Consider the following 19,973-nt stretch of genomic DNA (forward strand, 5'->3'; position numbering starts at 1 on the left):
AATTTTATAATTAGACAAATACCTTATAAGAGATATAAAGCTCTGCTTTCTATCTAACCTGAATCACTTTTGCTCTACTCTAAACTCTTAGGAAGATTCAGATCAACTGGCCAATTACTCACACCTTTAACTAAGATTTATTAAGCACCTACTAGGCCCCAAGCACTCTGTTAGGAGCTAGGACTACAAAGAAGAATTTGACTCTGCCCTTATCTCAAAGGAATATTAGGTCAATATGTAAACACATAATATTGATTACTTCTAATAATTTATTTTACATCTTTACTTTATGCTAGATACTAACCATTATTCATACATTACCTCACTTCCTCATTTGTAAAATGGAGATAATACTTGGGTGGTTATGAAGAGTCACCCTTAAAGTACGTAGCCAGTTCCCGACATAAGGCAGGCAACAGATATTTGTTCTACTCTAAAAGGTGTTATAACAGAGGCAAGAACTAAATATACTAGGGGCACAATTCTACAGAGGAAAGAGAGGTCAGAGACACTTGTGCTCTGCTTGACAAGATCAGGATTTTGCAGGTGGTCAAGCAAAGGAAGGGTATTCCAGGCAGAGGGGCCAGTGTGCATCCTCATCTCTTTGAAGATGACTTTTCTAGCACTTCTATAAGGAAAGAGTTCCCTGTGTGATATATTCACAAGAGCCTCTTGAAAGCAATGCTGCATAGTTGCATGAGATGGTCTCCAGTGTTATGACACCCCCTGACAAATGTCGAGATTCATTTTCTAACTTGATTCTATAGGAAAGAGAGACAATTCCATCCCATGCATAGGAAATCGCCCTTTTGTTGGCCTTCCTACACAGAGTAGGACCTTCACGGAAACTCACCAGAAAGCACACAAGCTACTAGGTAAATGGAAACATCACACAGACCTTTAGAGGCAGAAAAACAGCAATATTATTTTTGGCAACAAAGAGTTTGCTCACTATCTTTTCTTCCTTACTCTTTCCTTGTCCTTTGCACTATCTACTGGGAGCTCTTCAAGTGCACAAACAACATATAAATTCTAGCCATCTCAGTGATCTTCTGGAAGAGGAAAAAAGGGAATGAAAATTTTCTTTTAGATAAAATTATCCTTGTTTTGCTTCACAAAGATTAGTCACTAGTTGAGTGGTGTGACTGGTTACATCGCCAGCTTGAGCAGCATAAACTGAACACACAAGTTCAATGAAGACAGATGGCGAATATCCATGTTAGTTATCAACCGTACCGAAGAGAGAGCTGAAGAGAAACACCACGTCAAGGGAAGAAGAGGCACAAAGCACGTCAACATCACGCAGTTAGAAATTAGGTCCATGTAACTGCTTATGGCAGGAGGTGGAACTTTCAATATACATATTCAATATAGATAACCTTCAAGGTTTCTGAACTTTCCCTCAAGAATCCCAGTTAGTTCAGCCATAATTTCCAAACACCACTGCTTCTGCTAATACTTTGGCCCCGATTTAAGGAAACACTCCTGTTTAATTTAGAACCTAACTCCCACTCATCTTCACATTTTTCTCATGAGCACAGCTCACAAGAGGTTTATTTATAAATGAGTACAGAAAGTCACAATGGACCGACAAAGCCAACGACATCCCTAGAAGTGGCCAAGTCAGCAGAAGCTTTGACATTCCATCAGCAGTCCTCTGCTCCTCTTAATGAAAGCACAGGAAGTAGGAAATGTAATACATGGTGGAAAACACTAGTCACAAGAGACCTTGTGAATATCTGTTCTTAGAGGTGTTATGCATATAAACGAGGCCCATCCAACTTAGATTGCTGTGATGCTTTCCTGTTGGAACTGTGAGGCTGACTCTCAGAGTTTGCTCACTGATATGATTTTGCAAAAGGTAAACTGAGTTACTCTGAAGAAGTTTTCCTAAGTAACTTAATAATATGGCACTTTCATGTGATAAGACTATTCAATCCTAGAGACAATTGTCCATGTAGAGTAAGAAGACTATAAGGTGAAAAAAAAAATAGCTTCCACTCACGAATCTCCTTTCCCTAATACCTAGGACCCACTGGACCTTCTGGATGAATATGTGCCATTTTATTTCAACTCAGCCAACCTACAATGGTCCTGAGCAGAGCCCATAAATCCATCTATAATTTATTAAAGACTTTCATGGCGCTCTGTTCAACCAGTTCACACAGCATGCTCTGTTAAAAAATGGTTCCGTCACTGGAAAAGAGAAAATACAAGTCTTTGCCCCAAAAGGTTTAGAGTGACTGCATGTAAATGTTTATGGACTGGAATTCCAAGTACGTCTTGTCTTGATGCTGACAGGGCAAATAGCTCTGCATTTAGCCACAACTAATAGAATATGTGTCCATGGACATTTCCCTAAGTATGGCTGAACATCATTTCATCCACAACTTTCCCTGAATTCAAGGAGTCCACAACTTCTAGGGTAAAATTTAAAACAATAAACACTCAGATTTTTGGTGTAATTGCAATCTTTTGTTAGCATCGTCTTTGTGCATTTTGAGTCGTATTAGAAAGAAATGCTCCATGAGCACACCATGTGGAAACAACCTTACTGCTAATGTGTTATTTCTATTCTGGGTGTAATATATTTTTACCCAGGGCCAGCAGAAGAAGAGAAATGATGCATAGATTTCTCTAAGGGGAGCAGGAAGGGGGAAAATACTGAGAACACACAACTACACTACCAAAAAGGTCTCAGCCAGGGATCTGTATAAGTCAGAAGAGCTGATTAACAAGACAAGGAAAAATCTGAGCCTTCACTGAACTTAACTTGGTGTCATCCAGCCTTCTCAGGGTGCCAGTGACAGAACTAGAGGGACCTCTCAGATTCAGAGTCAATGCAGGACATACTTGCTAGGCACTGTGCTAGATGATATCACCTCCATCATGGGCCATATGCAAAGGGCTCAGGCCTTTGCAGGAAGACTTGGCTCCCCTTTGCTGGCCAGAGAATACAATAGCACCTAAGTAGGAGGCTTTCAGGATTGTGAGGCCAAGTGTCAGAGACCAAGTGGCCAATGGTGGGACTAGCACTGCTATTTTTAGAGCATTCACTGATGTCCAAAAGAATTTCCAGTGGCTACAGAAATTTAAAGGGATGAAACAGAAGCTCAAGGTCAAGGAGTGCCTTCAAGGCAGACTGTGCATGGTCGCTAAGGTCTTTTCCCAAGATGCCTCCACAGAATGATATTCACTATCTTGAAAGTAGACCGTGGTTCCCAGTAGGACAAAGTCAAAAACTAAATTTTTTTCAGGATCCTGAGAATGAACCCACATCTCATATTAAACAAGCAAAAGGGCTTCCCTGGTGGCGCAGTGGTTGAGAATCTGCCTGCCAGTGCAGGGGACACGGGTTCGAGCCCTGGTCTGGGAGGATCCCACATGCCGCGGAGCGGCTGGGCCCGTGAGCCGCAACTACTGAGCCTGCGCGTCTGGGGCCCGTGCTCTGCAACAAGAGAGGCCGCGATAGTGAGAGGCCCGCGCACCGCAATGAAGAGTGGCCCCCGCTCGCCGCAACTAGAGAAAGCCCTCGCACAGAAACGAAGACCCAACACAGCCATAAATAAATAAATAAATAAATTTAAAGCTTCATGGTCAAAGAAGCAAACAAAATTAAAATAAAAAAAAAAAACAAGCAAAAGAAACTAATGTGTAAAACCAGAACACCAATGTATTTTTTCACAAAGAGAAACTAGTATGAAAGGGAATACATGGATTCCATTTAACCACTGTTTTCTGGTTCTGTTCACAGATCTCTATGGAAAGCCATTAGAATGTACTTAAAAACAAGTAATAGAAAATCCAGCTCAAATTGGGTTAAACAATAATTTTTTGACAGATTTATATAACCCAAAAGGTCTGTGCTAGGAAGTACTCCAGGCAAGGCTTGATCCAGCAGCTTAAGGCTATCACCAAGAATTACATTTCTTTTGATATATTGGCTCTATTTTCCATCATATTGTCACCTTTTCCATGGTGGCAAAATGGTTGTCAGCAGCAATAAGATGATATGCATTTTTCTATTCAACTTCAGTAAAAGAATGATGGCTTCTTTCTGTCCAACCATCAAATAAAGGTCCTAAACTTTACTTTGATTAGAATAAATGAGATAAGTACCTATCCATGAACTAATCACTATAGCCAGAGGATTAGTTTAGGCCTAGGTCAGTTTTTATCCCTGAATCAATCACTGTGACAAAGAGTATGGGTTTGTGAAAATTGGTTTACAGCCAATCTCTGGAGTTATGGGATGGCCAAACTACAATACAATCTATACAGTGTAAACAGGATGGGATAAATGCTTGGGAAGCAGCTACATGATTCTACTGTACAAAGATATACTGTAAAGAGGGTTGCTTTATAAACCTGGGATCAGAAGAAATCCAGAAATACACATTTTAATGGCATTAAGATAAATAGCAGGATTCCCCCAACTCCATAGGAATTCCATTGCCGAAGTTTCTAGAAAGTAACTGGCTAACTTTTATCAATATACCTTAAGAATGAAAGGGGGGAAAAAGGCCAATACTGTGTGATTCCACTTACATGAGGTACCTAGAGTTAATCAAATACATAGAGACAGAAAGTAGAATGGTGGTTGCCAGGGGCTGCAAGTGGGGTGGTGGAGGCATGATGTGGAGTTATTGTTTAATGGGTCTAGAGCTTCAGTTTTGCAAGACGAAAAGAATTCTGGAGATAGGTGATAGTGATGGTTGCACAATACGAATGTACTCAATACCCCAGAACTGCACTCTCAAAAATAGTAAAGATGATACATTTTATGTTTTGTGTATTTTACCATAATTTTTAAAAAAGGAATAAATGGATTAATTGGATGAGTTATGGGCATATCTTATAGGCCTTGGAGTTGAATTTCAGTATCTCCATTCTAAAGTGTTATGTGCTTGTTTTTAAGTCAAATTACGAAAGAAAAAAAGTATTATTTTTCTGTTGCAAAAGATCTAGGGTCAAACACCACAATGACACACTAAGTAGAAATTGTCTTAGGTTCCTTTGGGCTCAAGGAACAGAATGTAGGCAGTTACCTAGTCTCCCACCATCATGTGGCTTAAGTTGAGTCCGTCCTGCTTAAGCGGGCATAGCTGGAGACAATTTAAATTGTGCTCCAGGAGAGACATCTTTTGGTACCCGCCACCTCATTATATTTATAGCTGGGAGGTGACAGAGATCACCCAACCCTGTTGCTCTGAAAACGAGGCACAACCTTGCAGTGTGAAAAAACATTCTCTTCTCAATGCCCATCTTCTGGGAAGTTTGTGTATCAGAATTGGTGCCAACCAGTACAACTTCTGGCTCTCTCTGCCGGGCCAGCTCATTACTGGACGACCTGAGAGAAAGTTGCTGGAGGCATCCAGAGAGAAACTGGCTCGTCTCTCCTCATCATCTGACATCCAAGTGCTTGGAGGAAGCTTCACTGTGGTCCCTAAGTACTGACTGAAAACATCAATTGTATTTCAAAAAAAAGTCAGTAGGACAGAGGAAAACACTTCATTGGTAGTTAAAGTAGCACGTTCAGGGGCCTGGAAAAAGAGCTGGTAGAGTTAGAACCGGTAAAGGATGAAGGAAGGATGCCACGTGTGCACACCTGATAAGGTTTATAAGCCACACGGAACTGCAGCTAGGCTTTGGTTATCTTAGCATAAGTAGCGGGGCTGCATAGAGCTCTTTTATTACATTGACTTTGATTTCTTTACGCCATGGGATCCCTGCATATCCGATAATTGAACTCTAAAAACACCACACAGACACTGAGCTGATGTGGCCCAAGAGCAGCCATAGATATGCCCTCCAAAGACTATGTCTAACGTTGACAACTAAAGGATAAATATCTCACTGACTTCTTAATAATCCTTAGAGAATTAATGCCATCATCTGGTGGTGGATTAGCATTTCCTAAATAAAGGAGCAAGTCCCTGGAGGGATGTAAGATGTTAGGTAGTGATGAGTTAGTGTTTCATTTAGGCTTTGTAGTGAGTGAGACGCTTAATACACCTATTCTTAGTGTGGTTGCACATTATTATTTGTGACATGGTAACAGTGTTTTGAGAATTTATTAACTGTAGGACATTGTGGTAACCTATATATTATACATCAGCTCCTCTAACCCTTAAAACACTGTAAGGTCAGTATCATTCCAAGTTCACAAATGAAGAAATCAAAGCTCAAAGCGTTTGGTAATTTGTCCTGGATCGCGTAGTTAAGAAATAACAGATCTGTGATTCAAACTAATTATCTCTCTGAGCCAAAAAACTCACATTCTTCAGCATCATGGTTCAACAGGCCTATATGTTTGTTGGACTGATGAAGTTTTGGTGGGTATTCTACACTTTGAATTCTTCTCTCAAGAGGCATCTAGACAAAGCTGGATGTTGGGAAAACATAAATTTTATCCTTTAGGCAAAACAGATGTCCAGACTTGAAGTTCCATGATATCCACTGGGACTGGTGATAGGCTGCTCCATCAGGAGAGGAAATGGAAACTGTATTCCTTAGTAAGAAGTGAGTTCCCCCGTTTCCAACCTTGGCTTTTTTTTTTTTTTTTAACTTTTTATTTCTTTAATGTTGTATCTATTTTATTTATTTATTTTTGGGTCTTCGTTGCTGCGCGCAGGCTTTCTCTAGTTGCGGTGAGTGGGGGCTACTCTTCACTACAGTGTATGGGCTTCTCATTGTGGTGGCTTCTCTTGGCATGGGCACTAGGTGCACGGGCTTCAGTAGTTGTGGCATGTGGGCTTCAGTAGTTGTGGCACGCAGGCTCAGTAGTTGTGGCTCACGGGCTCTAGAGCGCAGGCTCAGTAGCTGTGGAGCACGGGCTAGTTGCTCCGCGGCATGTGGGATCTTCCTGGACCAGGGCTTGAACCCGTGTCCCCCGCATTGGCAGGCGGATTCTTAACCACTGCGCTACCAGGGAAGCCCCAACCTTGGCTTTTAAGCCTCCTTCAAAGGACTACTGCTTGAATAGCATCGGGTTTAAGCAGGGGTTAGCAGACCTGGGTTCAAATTCAAATTCTACTGTTTAATAGCTGGTCAACATCGGTCAAGTTATGTAATTCCCAGAACGTCACTTTCTCATGTATAAAATGGATATCATACTAATGTAAAATTTTTGCTCCCTTTTAACCTTTGCCATTTAAAAAAGCATGTCAGTTGTGGTTTTAGTTTTCATTTCCCTAATGACTAATTTCTCTAAGGACTACATCTTCTTTGCCAAATTCTCTGTTGAAATCTTTTATACATTTTTAAAAAATTAGGTTGTTGGTCTTCTTAGTATTAAGTTTTGAGAGGTTTTTTAAAAAATAAATTCTGGGGGCTTCCCTGGTGGCACAGTGGTTGAGAATCTGCCTGCTAATGCAGGGGACACGGGTTCGAGCCCTGGTCTGGGAAGATCCCACACGCCGCGGAGCAACTAGGCCCATGAGCCACAACTACTGAGCCTGCACGTCTGGAGCCTGTGCTCCGCAACAAGAGAGGCCGCGATAGTGAGAGGCCCACGCACCGTGATGAAGAGTGACCCCCGCTTGCCGCAACTAGAGAAAGCCCTAGCACAGAAACGAAGACCCAACATAGCAATCAATCAATCAATCAATCAATCTTTAAATAAATAAATAAATAAATAAATAAATAAATAAACAAATTCTAGATACATACCAAGTGTAGGTGAGAATATGGAGCATTTGGAAGTCTCATGCATTGCTGGTGAGAATGTAAAATGGTAGAACCACTTTGGAAAACTGCTTGGCAGTTTCTGAAAAAGTTAAATATACACCTACAGTATGACCCAGCCTTTCTATACCTAGGTTTTCACCCAAGAGAAATGAAAACATGTGTGCATGTTTAGTTAGTTTCCAATATTCCCCTTGTCCTGGGGATTGCCCCTTTTACAAAGGAGGAACCCCCTGCAGTCATGCCTGGACCACATGACCCTGCCTTCCTGGCCAGAGTCGGTCCATCTGACGGCAGGTCACTAAAGCTGAGAATTATAGATGTCAGTATTCTAGAAAAAAGGTCCATAATTTCCTGCTTCTGAGGTCCCTGACATTGCCTGGCTCCAACCCAACCAAAGACTGGTTGCTTTAACTCTTAGATTTCAGAACCTGAGCGTCCTGTCAATAAATTCCTTCTATGTTAGCTAGCTGGAGGTGGTGTATGTTGTCTGCCACCCAGGGGAAGAAATGAAATTGACATTTAACTCATTGCATTGATATTTCTTATGCTTTCTATCACAAGTGGGCACACCCCTATTTTTTTTAAAAAGGGTGTTCAATTGGCTCTGTGAGTCATTCATCCATCCCTTCATTTAACAAACTTTGATCCGATGACACACTCTATGCCAGGCACTGTACCAAACATTTTCAAATCTTGTTCAAATCATACAACTGCCTGTGTAACAATCTCATGCTCACAGCTGAGAGAGCTCAGGTTAGAGGGGTTCAGTTACTTGCTTAAAGCTGGAGTCCCTAATAGGTACTGGATCCTGCCTGCTAGGATTTGAGCCCAGGCCTGACTAGCTTCAGAACCACACTTTTTCCATTACCCATGCTCTGTCCGCTGGTAGTGGTAAGCCCCAACATGAGCAGTGAGCTCTCAGTGACCAGTCAAGCCACTGTGGCTGGCGGCTTTGGCAGTTAGGGGTGCCAAGATATTTCCTGGATGCTCTCATGACCAACAGGAGTTAGGTCAGGAGTTTGCCCCTGTAAGGCTTAGTGTCCTGGGAACAGATGAATTATCTATTCTTGAAGGCAGGGACAATCAGAGGACCTTTTTTCCGGATGTTGATGTCTACCTAGTAATGAAACTGACTCCTCAGTGACAAACGAGCAGCAAAATCCTAAAAAAAAACCCAGTCAATCACAAGCACAGGAAATGCTCAACCAGTGCCACCCTTGGTCACAAATCAAAAGACAATGGGACTGAAATAGTCTTCCTGAGAACTCATTGGAACTTTGACCACTTATGAAAAGCTGAGGATTGAAGCTGCAGTTTTACACAGTTGCTGGAAACACCCCTAATAATTTCAGTGGCACAGGTTCAGGCTAAAGCCAGAGACCTCATGGTACATTCTTTTCCTCAGGGAAGTAAGTCTACCAGAGCAGGGGGAGATTTTCATTTTCAATTTAGAGATTTCAGTATAGTTTAAACGTGCTACTGTTGAATTTTAAAATATAATCAAAGGGGAAATTCCACAGACCTTCACTTTATATATTTTTCCTTATGATCAGCCTGCAGAAATACGAAAACTGCCCAGAGCTCATGTGCACTGAAAATCATCACAGTGTCATTTGTAAGAGGAAAAATGGAAACAAGCATTCAATAATCTGGTAATGATACGTACAATGTTACAAATTGATTTTATTCAATTTTTTAAAGTTTTTAAATAATCTGGTAATCCATGTGATAAAAACTATGCACACATCAAACATATTTCAAATACTAATTTAATAATATAGGGTAATATTTATGATTCGTTACATGATAAAAAATAGGGTACAAAAATAGATATTCAGTCTGATCCTGAAATGCGTGTGGTGTGTGTTTACGTGTGTGTGTCAGGAAGAGAATATACCAACAGCGGTGATATCTGAATATGTATAAAATGCTTTCCGCCTTACTTTTATATCTTATCCATTATTAAAATACATATATGCTAAATGTAATGTGGTACCTCAGCAGATTGGATCCTGGAACAGAAAAGGAATATTAATGGAAAAACATGGAATCTGAATAAAGTCTGTTGCTTAGTTAATAGTAAGGTAGCAATGGTAGTACTTTAGTTTGATAACTGTACCATGGTTATGTAAGATATTAACACTGGGGGAAGCCGAGGATAAGGCTACATGGAAACTCTCTGTACTATCACCGCAACTCATTTATAAATATAAAATTATTTTTCAAAATAAAAAAAAATTTTAAATACATATATGGCAAGCCACAGTGGAACCATAGTGGCAGAAAAGCCGTTCTTCTTTATTTGTAAGGGCTGCATAATTTAGCATGTATAAACTGTCTCATTTTCTAGATGTATCTTGTTCTTCCACTTAGACTGTAACTTCTTATGGGTCAGAGCTATCTTGGGCTTCTCTGGTGTTCCCCAGAGAGCACGTAGACCAGTGCTGGGCTAAGGATGGACAACCAAGACCAACAGCTTCATTGGTTGGTTGACTTGTCCTGAGAAAGAAGACACCAAAAGGGACACCAAAAAAATCCATTGTTGTGCCACTTTTCTCCTTTTCTTTCAAGCACTTATGGCTCATTTCCAAGTGTATTTTAGATGAATGATAGAAAATATTAACAAATTAATTAGTTTGAGCCATATGAAATTGCATTTTTAGGCCAAAGATGTCTAATATTTACATCCATATGGTGCAACTTAAATAACAAGTATTTTGTGTTAATCATTGAGGGAGGCCTTCAGAGGCAATACCTTATAAGCAACAGTCTACACTTTACAGCCATTATTATTTCCATGAGTTCCTCTTCTACAGGGTTTGCTATTTTTCACTCTCAACTCAGGCATTTTCTTCTTCTCCAAAAGTTATATGAGCAGTAAAAATCTCCCCAGTGGTTTGGAACTAATTTCTGAAACACCAATTCAAAAGATCACATGTCATGACACACTGATATGTCTTGATTAGTTGTGAGGTGTGTAGCAAATCACTCATTATTATTATTTTTTAATCCAAAATGTACAATGGGTTTGTCTTGTGCTTTTTCATATAAATTAGAACAAATTCAAGGTAATCCTCCTAATAGCCTTATACTCACACTCAGTCACTCTCAATGTGGTTTTCGAGCAGGGGAGAAAGAGGTGCAAGAACAGCCAGGGCTCTGGGAACCATACACACCTGAGTGCGTCCACGTGGCATGTGTCAACAAAGCATCATCAGCCTGTGCACATCTGCAAACGGAGGGAGGGTGAACACCACTGTTGTAAAGACTTAGCAGCTGCTACGTGTTCCAAATTCAGAATACAAGAGCCTGTTTAACTATTTAACCACACATGAGAAGTTGATTTGAAAGGTATATGCAACCCGACATCTGTAAGAATATCTCTTGGGCTTATGGTGACAATCATTTAAAGCAGTGCTTTTTAAACTTTTTTAAAATTAGGGATGACTTTTCTTTAAAGAAAAAAAAAACAATCTTACAGTTTATTTATTTGTACAAAAATTCTTTCTGAGTGCCTATTACATGCTAGGAAGTGTTGTGCCACAGTAATTAATAAAACAGATGCTGTCCCTCTGCACAAGAAATTAGTTGTAGAGACAAACAAAAAGTCAGGCAAACACTAAATAAAGAATTATAAGGAGTCAAAGTGTCATGAAATAAATGAACAGGCCCCAGGTGAGGGGGGGACCCACTTAGGCAGAGAGATCAGGGAAGGATTATTTGACACAGTTACGTTGAATGTGAGACCTTAAGAATCGGAAGAGGACAGCGATGCAAAGAACAGGGAGATGGTGCAGGAGAAAAACAGAAGTCCCTGAGGTTGGAAAATAAAAATGTGTACTGGTGCCAGTTTGCAGAACCATGTGATTTCCCTCTACTGATGCTTGCTTAGCAGCCAAGGTAAAGGATACAGAAGACATATTTTGAATTGACACAGAATTGGGAATTGGCAGTGAGCGTCACTAAAGGTCTAAGATGTGATAGAAATGAAGGTGCTTTGAGAAATATGCAAATGTTAACATTCGGTAAGAGACCAGAGAGATCCAATATTTACCTATGCAGAACATTTTTTTAATACTCCTCTGCCAGCCTTTCCAGAGGTCTGAATGTTTCTTATCCATCACAGAGACGCGGAGACACTCAGAATTGTCGAGCAGATTTCACTAAACCTGGAGGTGTCTGGAATAAAAGTGAAGTTCACATCATCAGGATTATACCATTTCTTAGAAGACAGCTGTCATCTATATATCAACAAATGGAGCCTAAGGCAGCATTTTCTTCAGTACTTTTCTGTGATTCCACCCCCCGCCTAAAGGAATATTGCCAAGTCCGTGATAACTTGCCATGTCTCGCATATTATCCACCATTAACATAAATCAAGTTTTCGTGTTTGTAATTTATGTTTCAGCACTTAGGGAATACCTTGCTAGTTATTTTAGATAGATAAATCAAATCAAAATTTTGTTAATAAAGTATTAGAAATGTCATAAGACCTCTGATTTATTTAAAGATGTCTAACATTCTTGATCTCCGTTTATTTCAAGTTTTAGGAAGAAACATGGTTAGCTGGATCATCCTGCTCTTATTTTTATTCCTTCATTTAGGAGATTACATCTCAGCTCCAAAACCATTTTTAATAATAAGATATGCAATTTTTAACTGTTGATACTTTTTAAGGAATAAACACGATTAAGATTAATTCATGCCATCCCAGATATACTCAAATAATGGATTAGTCTGTATAGCACATTGGATTCACGTCTGATAGCCAAGCTCTTTTTCATTTTAGCTTCATCCGTATACTGTATACAGAAATTTACTCCCTTGTTTGCATAAAAGCCAGAACTACTTATGCAATAGAAGGAAATGAATGTAGACTGAACACTGCTAGGTAGCATATACCAATTACCCAGCTTACAAATTGTATACATTTACAGGGAATGCCTAGGATATAGCAAATTAACACTATAAAACAAAAAGCAAATGGTGTCCATGGATCACAGAGAGGTCTTTTTCAAACGTAGAGTGTCAGGAGATAAGACTTAAATATATGGGAAAAAAAAAGTAAAAAGAGCAGCAGAAAACTTTTGGAGGTGATGGGAAGGAGTAAAGCACGGATTGTAGTGATGGTTTCACAAGTGTATACTTATTTCCAAACTCATCAAGTTGTACACATTAAATATGCACAGCTTTTTGTATGTCAATACCTCAATAAAGTGGTTTAAAAAACAAACAAAAGAATTAAACAAATGGAAGACACTGAAGGAAAAAGACAAAATCCGGATAAGCACACAGAGGAGGAATGGAATGGAAACTTTCCTTTTCTAGCAAAGAGTTAGATCCATGCCAGATCTCAAGTCAGAAGCTGATTCTCCATTTTAGGTGCTGCCTTATTTACATTTTCCCTCTGGGAGTCCGAGGGACAAAAGGTTTGTCGTTGACCTTGGAAATAATTAGCAACATTCTTCATTTACTACTTGACTCATTTTTGGCCTCCCTGCACTGGTGAACATGTATATTTTAGACGCTGATGAACACTCAGACAAAACAACGTGATGGAGTTAGTCACTGCTTTTACAATTTCAGAGTGGACAGCTAAAGGATTCATAGTCTGGGATCATATTGGAAGAACTTAACATTGATTTGTCTAGTATTTGCCAAATAATAATAAGAAACAATATTGAACATCCAAGTAACATTTAGTGTAAAAGTAATAAATAATTCATGACATAAAGGTTAAAAATGCAAAAAGAAGCTTGCAGTTCTTAAGGTCATTCTTACTTGGTGTTGACTAAACAAAGCATAGTGAGTGTGGGGGGGCGGAATTTAACTAGGCTCAGCAACTAAGTAGCCAGGTGACCTAGAAAAACTCAGGAGCTTCAGTTTCACTATGGACAAGGAAAGAGTATGAAACAGTATGACTTCTTAGTACCTCTTTTAGCTATAAAGTTCTATGATTGATCTAAGAGCCATGATACAGTTGCCTTCCATTTAGTATAGAATCTTATACATTAGTTTCTGCCTTCTAAGTATGCTTAACTAATTACTGGATAGTCTAATAAAATACTACACTTTTTAGCTTAGGTCTTGCCTGAGAAATACTGGACCATACCATTGAAAGAGGTCTTCAAAATTAGTTATCTGTATAAACTCCAGCCTGACGTAACATCCTCCTTTCAATTTCATTTCTATTCCTTACATGACTTATTCAAAACCAAAAGAAGTCAGACACTGTTCTCTCCTCTCATTTAGAGGAATTCAATACTCTATTGCACACACATTATTCATTGTATTCACACTACACCTTGCACACATATTATAGAATTATCAAAAGAGTAAAAAGAATCGTATGGTCAAAGAACAAATGGTACAAATAGTGCAGTTTGCCACAGTGGCAATTTCAAAACCTCTAAATATTGTAAAGGTTAAATAAGGAAGAGAAAGAATTGCTTACTATGCCCAAAGAGGCATACCTGGGTACAATTAGGAAAAAAACAAAAGAGTAACAAGGATTCTCAGTAATACCTAATACACACCAAAGCCATTTCTTAAGAAAAATAAAGAGGAAAAATGGTTAGCACTAAGCTTAAACTGGGAAAAGATCAAGTTGCAGAATATAACTTTAAACAGAGTTTTATAGGATGAGACAACCTAATGGTGAGTCTTTTTTATTTCTTCCATTTTCAAATTCACAATTTCTGTGGCTCCTTCCAGAGAGGTTGCCAATACCATACAATGGTAATGAAAAAAACAAATGAACAACCAGCAGCTACAAGAATGAAGAAAGTCTCTGTATTCCTACACCCTCAAAGTTAAAATCCAGAGTCACCATTCCAGAGCCTGTCCAATAAGATAAAAGAGAAAAATACAGATACTTGAATTTAGTCCCCAAAATCGCCCTGCTACATAAAGTGCTTCGCAGTCCTTCTCTCTCTGAAGCTATTGTCATGAGCCCTTTCCATCCCTGTTCCCATTAACACAATAGCATAACTGCCTCTGGCACATATGGGAAAAATGTAATAGCGCCTCGATCTAGCCTTTCCAGTGGCAGGGAATCCAGAGAAGGCTGCAGTGGAAACACACTTCTACTTGCCCAGTAATGCTAGGTTTTACCTGTAGAGTATGAGTGTGTAGAGTATGAAGATGTAGTGGGTTGGAATAGTCAGGCAAACCAGGACGTGGAAGATCTGACTTTGCCTAATGACCTAAAGAGAAAGCCACATACGCCCTCCAATTTCCTGGGCGCAGAGAGAAAGGAGACTTGGTCTGCCTCTCCCAATTCCTGGACATCCCTTTGCTCTGTTTGGTGGGACATTAGGTGTCATGTGGCCCTGAAGAGAGGCCTCAAATCCCATATCTAAACTATAAGGAGAGGGACTTCCCTGGTTGCACAGTGGTTAAGAATGCAGGGGACATAGGTTCAATCCCTGGTCCGGGAAGATCCCACACGCCATGGAGCAACTAAGCCCATGTGCCACAACTACTGAGCATGCGCTCTAAAGCCCGTGAGCCACAACTACTGAGCCTACATGCTGCAACTACTGAAGCCTGCGAGCCGTAGAGCCCATGCTCCGCAACGAGAAGCCACCGCAATGAGAAACCCATGCACCACAACAAAGAGTAGCCCCCGCTCACTGCAACTAGAGAAAGCCAGCGCGCAGCAACAAAGATTCAGTGTAGCCAAAAAAATAAATAAATAAAATAAACTATAAGGAGGAATGTGTTATCGCGAGATAGGGAAGTGCCCCACTCCCTTGCTCTAGCCATGGCTTCCTCATTGCACCCAGGGATTCAGGATGATGGAACCAGACTCATGAGAACTTACTGCTTTATGATGACCTTCAACATTAACACTCTAAAGAAAAGACAACTTATTTATACCCTAAGCTCAGAGTATAGAAGCAGGAACAGTTGTGTATCTCAACCTTTGCCTAACCTGCAAAGGCATCATTGTGACGGTCCTGCCCAATCTCCTTGAATTTAACCTGTGAACAGAACATTCAATGTGTAAGGTTCAGGCATCCTTCTTCATTTCTCAATTACTCCTCTTTCAAATCCAGGTTTTTCTTGGGTCTCTAACAGCTTTCAAAAGTATTTCAGGCAATTCCTAGTTTTCTACCAAGGTTGAAGGGGCTAGAATGAAATTGGTTAATGTTAACACTAGATCCAGCACCCAGCACAGAAGAGGCTGGGATTAACAGGGATCCAGTTACCTGCATCTGACACAAATGGCCTTTTATTTTAATAAACTGCCTGTACAAGAGGCTTTCTAACAGAGCAAGAAAGAAAAGAAGCTTATGATCTGGCAAAATGTTCTGAGAAGTGTGCTAAGTTTGAACTCAAATTGAAAAGGACCTTATTAACAAAGTAGTCTTCCTTAAAAATTGAGCCACAATCTTATTAGACTCTCAACATCTAAATGCCAGTTAAAACCAATATATAGTCGGCGCTCCACATCTGCAGGTTCCCCATCTGTGGATTCTAGCAACCGCTGATGGAAAATATTTGAAAAAACATTTTTTCAGAAAGTTCCAAAGAACAAAACTTGAATTTGCCATGGCTAGCAACTATTTGTGTAACATTTACATTGTATTAGGTAGTACAAGTAATCTAGAGATGATTTAAAGTATACAGGATGATGTGCGTAGGTTATATGCAAATACTATGCCTTTTTATATAAAGGACTTGAGCATCCGTGCATTTTGGTGTCTGGGGGGAGGGCTGGAACCAATACCCTACAGATATCAAGAGACTTCTGTAGTAGATAGAGAAACAAGTTAAATGAACCTTAAGGAAACTTCAACCTCAGAATATAGGACACTCTACAGGACTTCTGACATGGTTTCTCCAATAAATTGATGCCATTAAAAAAAAAAATGTGTGTGTGTGTGTGTGTACTGTTTAGAATGAATAAAATTTTAATGATGTAACAACCAATTGCAACTTGTAGACCATAATTGAATCCTAATTTGAACAAACCAAATATTAAAAGTCACTCATGATAATCAGGGCAATTTAAACCAGACTGAGTATTAGATGATATTAGGGAAAAGCCTTTATCAGTTATAAGTCTATCCTGAAGTATTTACACATGAAATGACAAGCTACTTGAATTTCCTTTAATGTCCTCAAGAAAAAAGTGGGGGAATAGATTAAACAAGATGGGCAAAATGTTGATTATTGTTGAAGCCTAGTGATAGGTAGATGCAGGTCCCTTCTAGACTCTTACGAATATTTCACAATTTTCATGATAAAAAAAGGTTTTAAAAGACAATGAATTACCATTAATCTAAAAAACTACATAAGTATCATTATTATAACAATTTATTGCAGCACAAAATGTAAATAATCTAAATGTTCTACAGGAGAAAAAAAATTTTTAATCTCTGATAAACCAATCTGATGAAAACTAGGCAGCCATTAAAATGACAATACAGAAGACAGAAACAAAGAAAATGGTTATGGAATTCTTATTTTTAGAATAAGGCCTACATTCACATTACAATCACAACTCTTTCAAATATGTGTGAATATAAACAAAGAATAGACTAGTGTATAAGAAATATAAAATAGCAAGTTGATGTGTCATAAAGTGGTGAAATGTTTTTCTTTTTGGTGATATAATACTGTTTCTGAAACAAATAAAAAACTGATATGAACAAAACAACAAAAATTGATATGGACCTACATATGCTGAAATGTACCCTAATGCAATGGAAACAGCACTGGCTTTGGAGTTAGACAATCTGGGCGATTTCTTTAAACAATCTGAGAATCAATTTCCTCGTCTCTAAAATTAATGTAAAATATTGGCCCTTTAGGGATGCTACAAGGATTAGAGATGTAAGTAAATATCTACCACAATACCTGGCATGTATATAGTAAACATTCTGTATACAGTATTTACTACTATTATCATATTAAAAATGGGAGAGTTTTGGAAAAAAAAAAAAAAAACAGATAAAAGGTAGGTGAGCTAATGGTGAAATGGCCGCAGATTTTCATGGTGGTATGGCTTTTACACAAAAAACGAAGATAGGGCAAAATGCAAGGAGGTTTTAAAATCTTATCTGGGCCAGTAGGAGGTAAGGATGAGCTGGAGAGGGGCCAAGGCTTGGATGAGGGCTGGTGTAATGAGGCAAAAGAGGCCACGGAGCAGAGAATAAGGTCACCCTACAGGAAGAACGGGAGCAGCATGTAACACCACATTCAAATTACCCTGCAGCTTCAAGGCAAAAACTATAGTTCTAGAGGAAGGTGAAGGAGGGAAGTAAGAAAAAGTACCTAGAGGACCCCAAATCTGAATAAGGTACAAGAAATTTAAGTACCTTATTTGGGGGCTAGAGAGATGGGGCTTCTTGGCACTAACAGACAATCCCTAACCGGGATGATTATGATAGATGATAGAGTTTCAGAGCTTGAATGACCTGGAGTTCTTATAAAATTATCTCATCCTGTCTCTCCATTCTACAAGATGAGAAAATTAGGTCCAGAAAAGGGAAAACTCCAGGAACTGTGACAAGATTCTATGGCAAAGCTCTGCCTAGGACGCTGGCTTATGAACCTGAGACCAGGGTCCTTGTCCTACCTCATCATGCCATCCTTCAGGATGGTTCAGCCCATAACCTCACCAAGTCAATCATTTTTTCCCATATTTATTAAACATATGTAGCCTTCCATGTCTTCAACAAACAATACAATACAAGCAGTTAATCTCTTCATTAATATCTTGCACGTCAGAAGCTCCCTATTAACTTCAAATTATTTTGTTGCATGAAACAAAAGAGAATGTACTGAATGTTTGTTTATCAAATGTGCCATCAGCACCTACTATGTACCACACACATAAAAATGAATGGCACAGACCCTGTCGCCAAGGAGCTGACAATCCAGTGAAAAAGACGAGCATGCCTGCATAGAAGCATAATCCTACAGGTACAGGTTACAATGCTTGTGCTGTGGAAATGAAGAAAATAGAGCTCATTAGACCTGAGATGGGGGGAAAGGAAGAGAAAACTTCATTGCAGGTGATGCTGGAGGAGACCCTGAGGATGAATAGTTGGTCAAAAGTCAGGGACAAGAAGGTGGCTGGTTCCAATACATGCCTGGCACAATAGCTTAGTGAGAGGTGGTAAGGGAAAATACAGAAAATACAGCAAGCATATACAGGAATGAGAGTTGGGTGGGACTTGTGGTAAGAAAAATCAGTCAGGCAAACTGGCAGCAGAGTCAAGACCAAAATAAAAACCAACCTCTTTTAAGTTGTAAGAAAATATAAAAGAGAGGAAGAGAGAAGAAATGTATTTCCTATCTCTGAGCTGTAAGTATAATCAGGTGATTAAAAATGAGTCATTGCCAGCTGAGGTATAAGAAGACTCCAAGAGCAGAGTTAATTCCGGTCTTGGAGAGATTCCAGCAGCTGCCAGCAAACCTACATCTGGGAGTGCTAGTCCTGGGGTGTATATACAAATTCTGGCTTCCTGGCAAAAATTCCTTTATTCCCTTTTTTTTCTGGGATCTGGCCTCTCTTCTGGCTTGTCCCCCCCTTGATCTGTAGATCCGTTGTGGTATTTAGATTAGATATTCCAACCCAAAAATGTTTGGTCTCTCCTCCCTGGACCTGTGTGACTTTCAACAAATGATCCTTCAAAACTACCCAATGATGACAGCTCTCAGTACACAGATGCTCCCTCTCTAAAGAACAACGTCAATGAGCATCAAATTATAGGGACATACTATTACAGGGGGGAACTATCAATATATACTCAAATCCAAAGTCTACTCCAAGGAAAACTTTATGAGAGCTGCAAAATACATGTGGGCCACACAGGAAGGCGAAGCGAAAGTTCCTGAGGAAATGGACCACTTCCTCGAAGCAAAAAAGAGCAGGAAACGAACACTGCTTTATATGTACCCCCTTTGTGCTGGGCACCACCATGGGTACTTTACACATGTTACTGAATGTTTTTCTTCCCTTCTTTCCTCATTTCATTCAGTTTTATTCTTTCAAGTATCTCTCAGTAGTTTATACACATTATGCCATTTCTACTAAGGATGAATTTGGAGATGATGAGAACGAGGAGACAGCCAGTGCTAGAATCAGAGAAAACCTATTTCTTCAAACTCATGTACATATACTCTTTGTAAGAGTTCTTACTAGTTTTCAGATGACAGAGCATTTAAGGATATACACTGACATGAACATTAGTATTTCTTAAAATACATTGTGGGCATAAAGAATGCTAAATACTCTATGGGTTTTGCCTTGTACTAGCACATTCTTC

At 39.4% G+C, this 19,973-nt stretch overlaps 1 protein-coding gene across 3 annotated transcripts in view; it reads right to left on the reverse strand.

The window, feature by feature from the left end:
• Positions 1–9,442: 9,442 nt before the first annotated feature.
• The window catches only part of CAAP1 (caspase activity and apoptosis inhibitor 1), a 105,677-nt gene continuing 95,146 nt past the window's right edge, over positions 9,443–19,973 (reverse strand). For 2 of the 3 annotated variants that reach the window (XR_014266015.1, XM_082470506.1), the window contains one exon: positions 9,443–11,868. Coding sequence is in view for 1 of the 3 variants with exons in the window: in XM_082470506.1 (XP_082326632.1) it covers positions 11,810–11,868 (59 nt within the window). In the remaining 2 variants the exon portion in view is untranslated. The remainder of the gene's footprint in view (positions 11,869–19,973) is intronic. The other variant, XR_014266014.1, reaches the window with a different exon arrangement.

This window comes from Balaenoptera physalus (genome assembly GCF_965194825.1).
Source record: "Balaenoptera physalus genome assembly, chromosome: 7".
Classification (NCBI taxonomy): domain Eukaryota; kingdom Metazoa; phylum Chordata; class Mammalia; order Artiodactyla; family Balaenopteridae; genus Balaenoptera; species Balaenoptera physalus.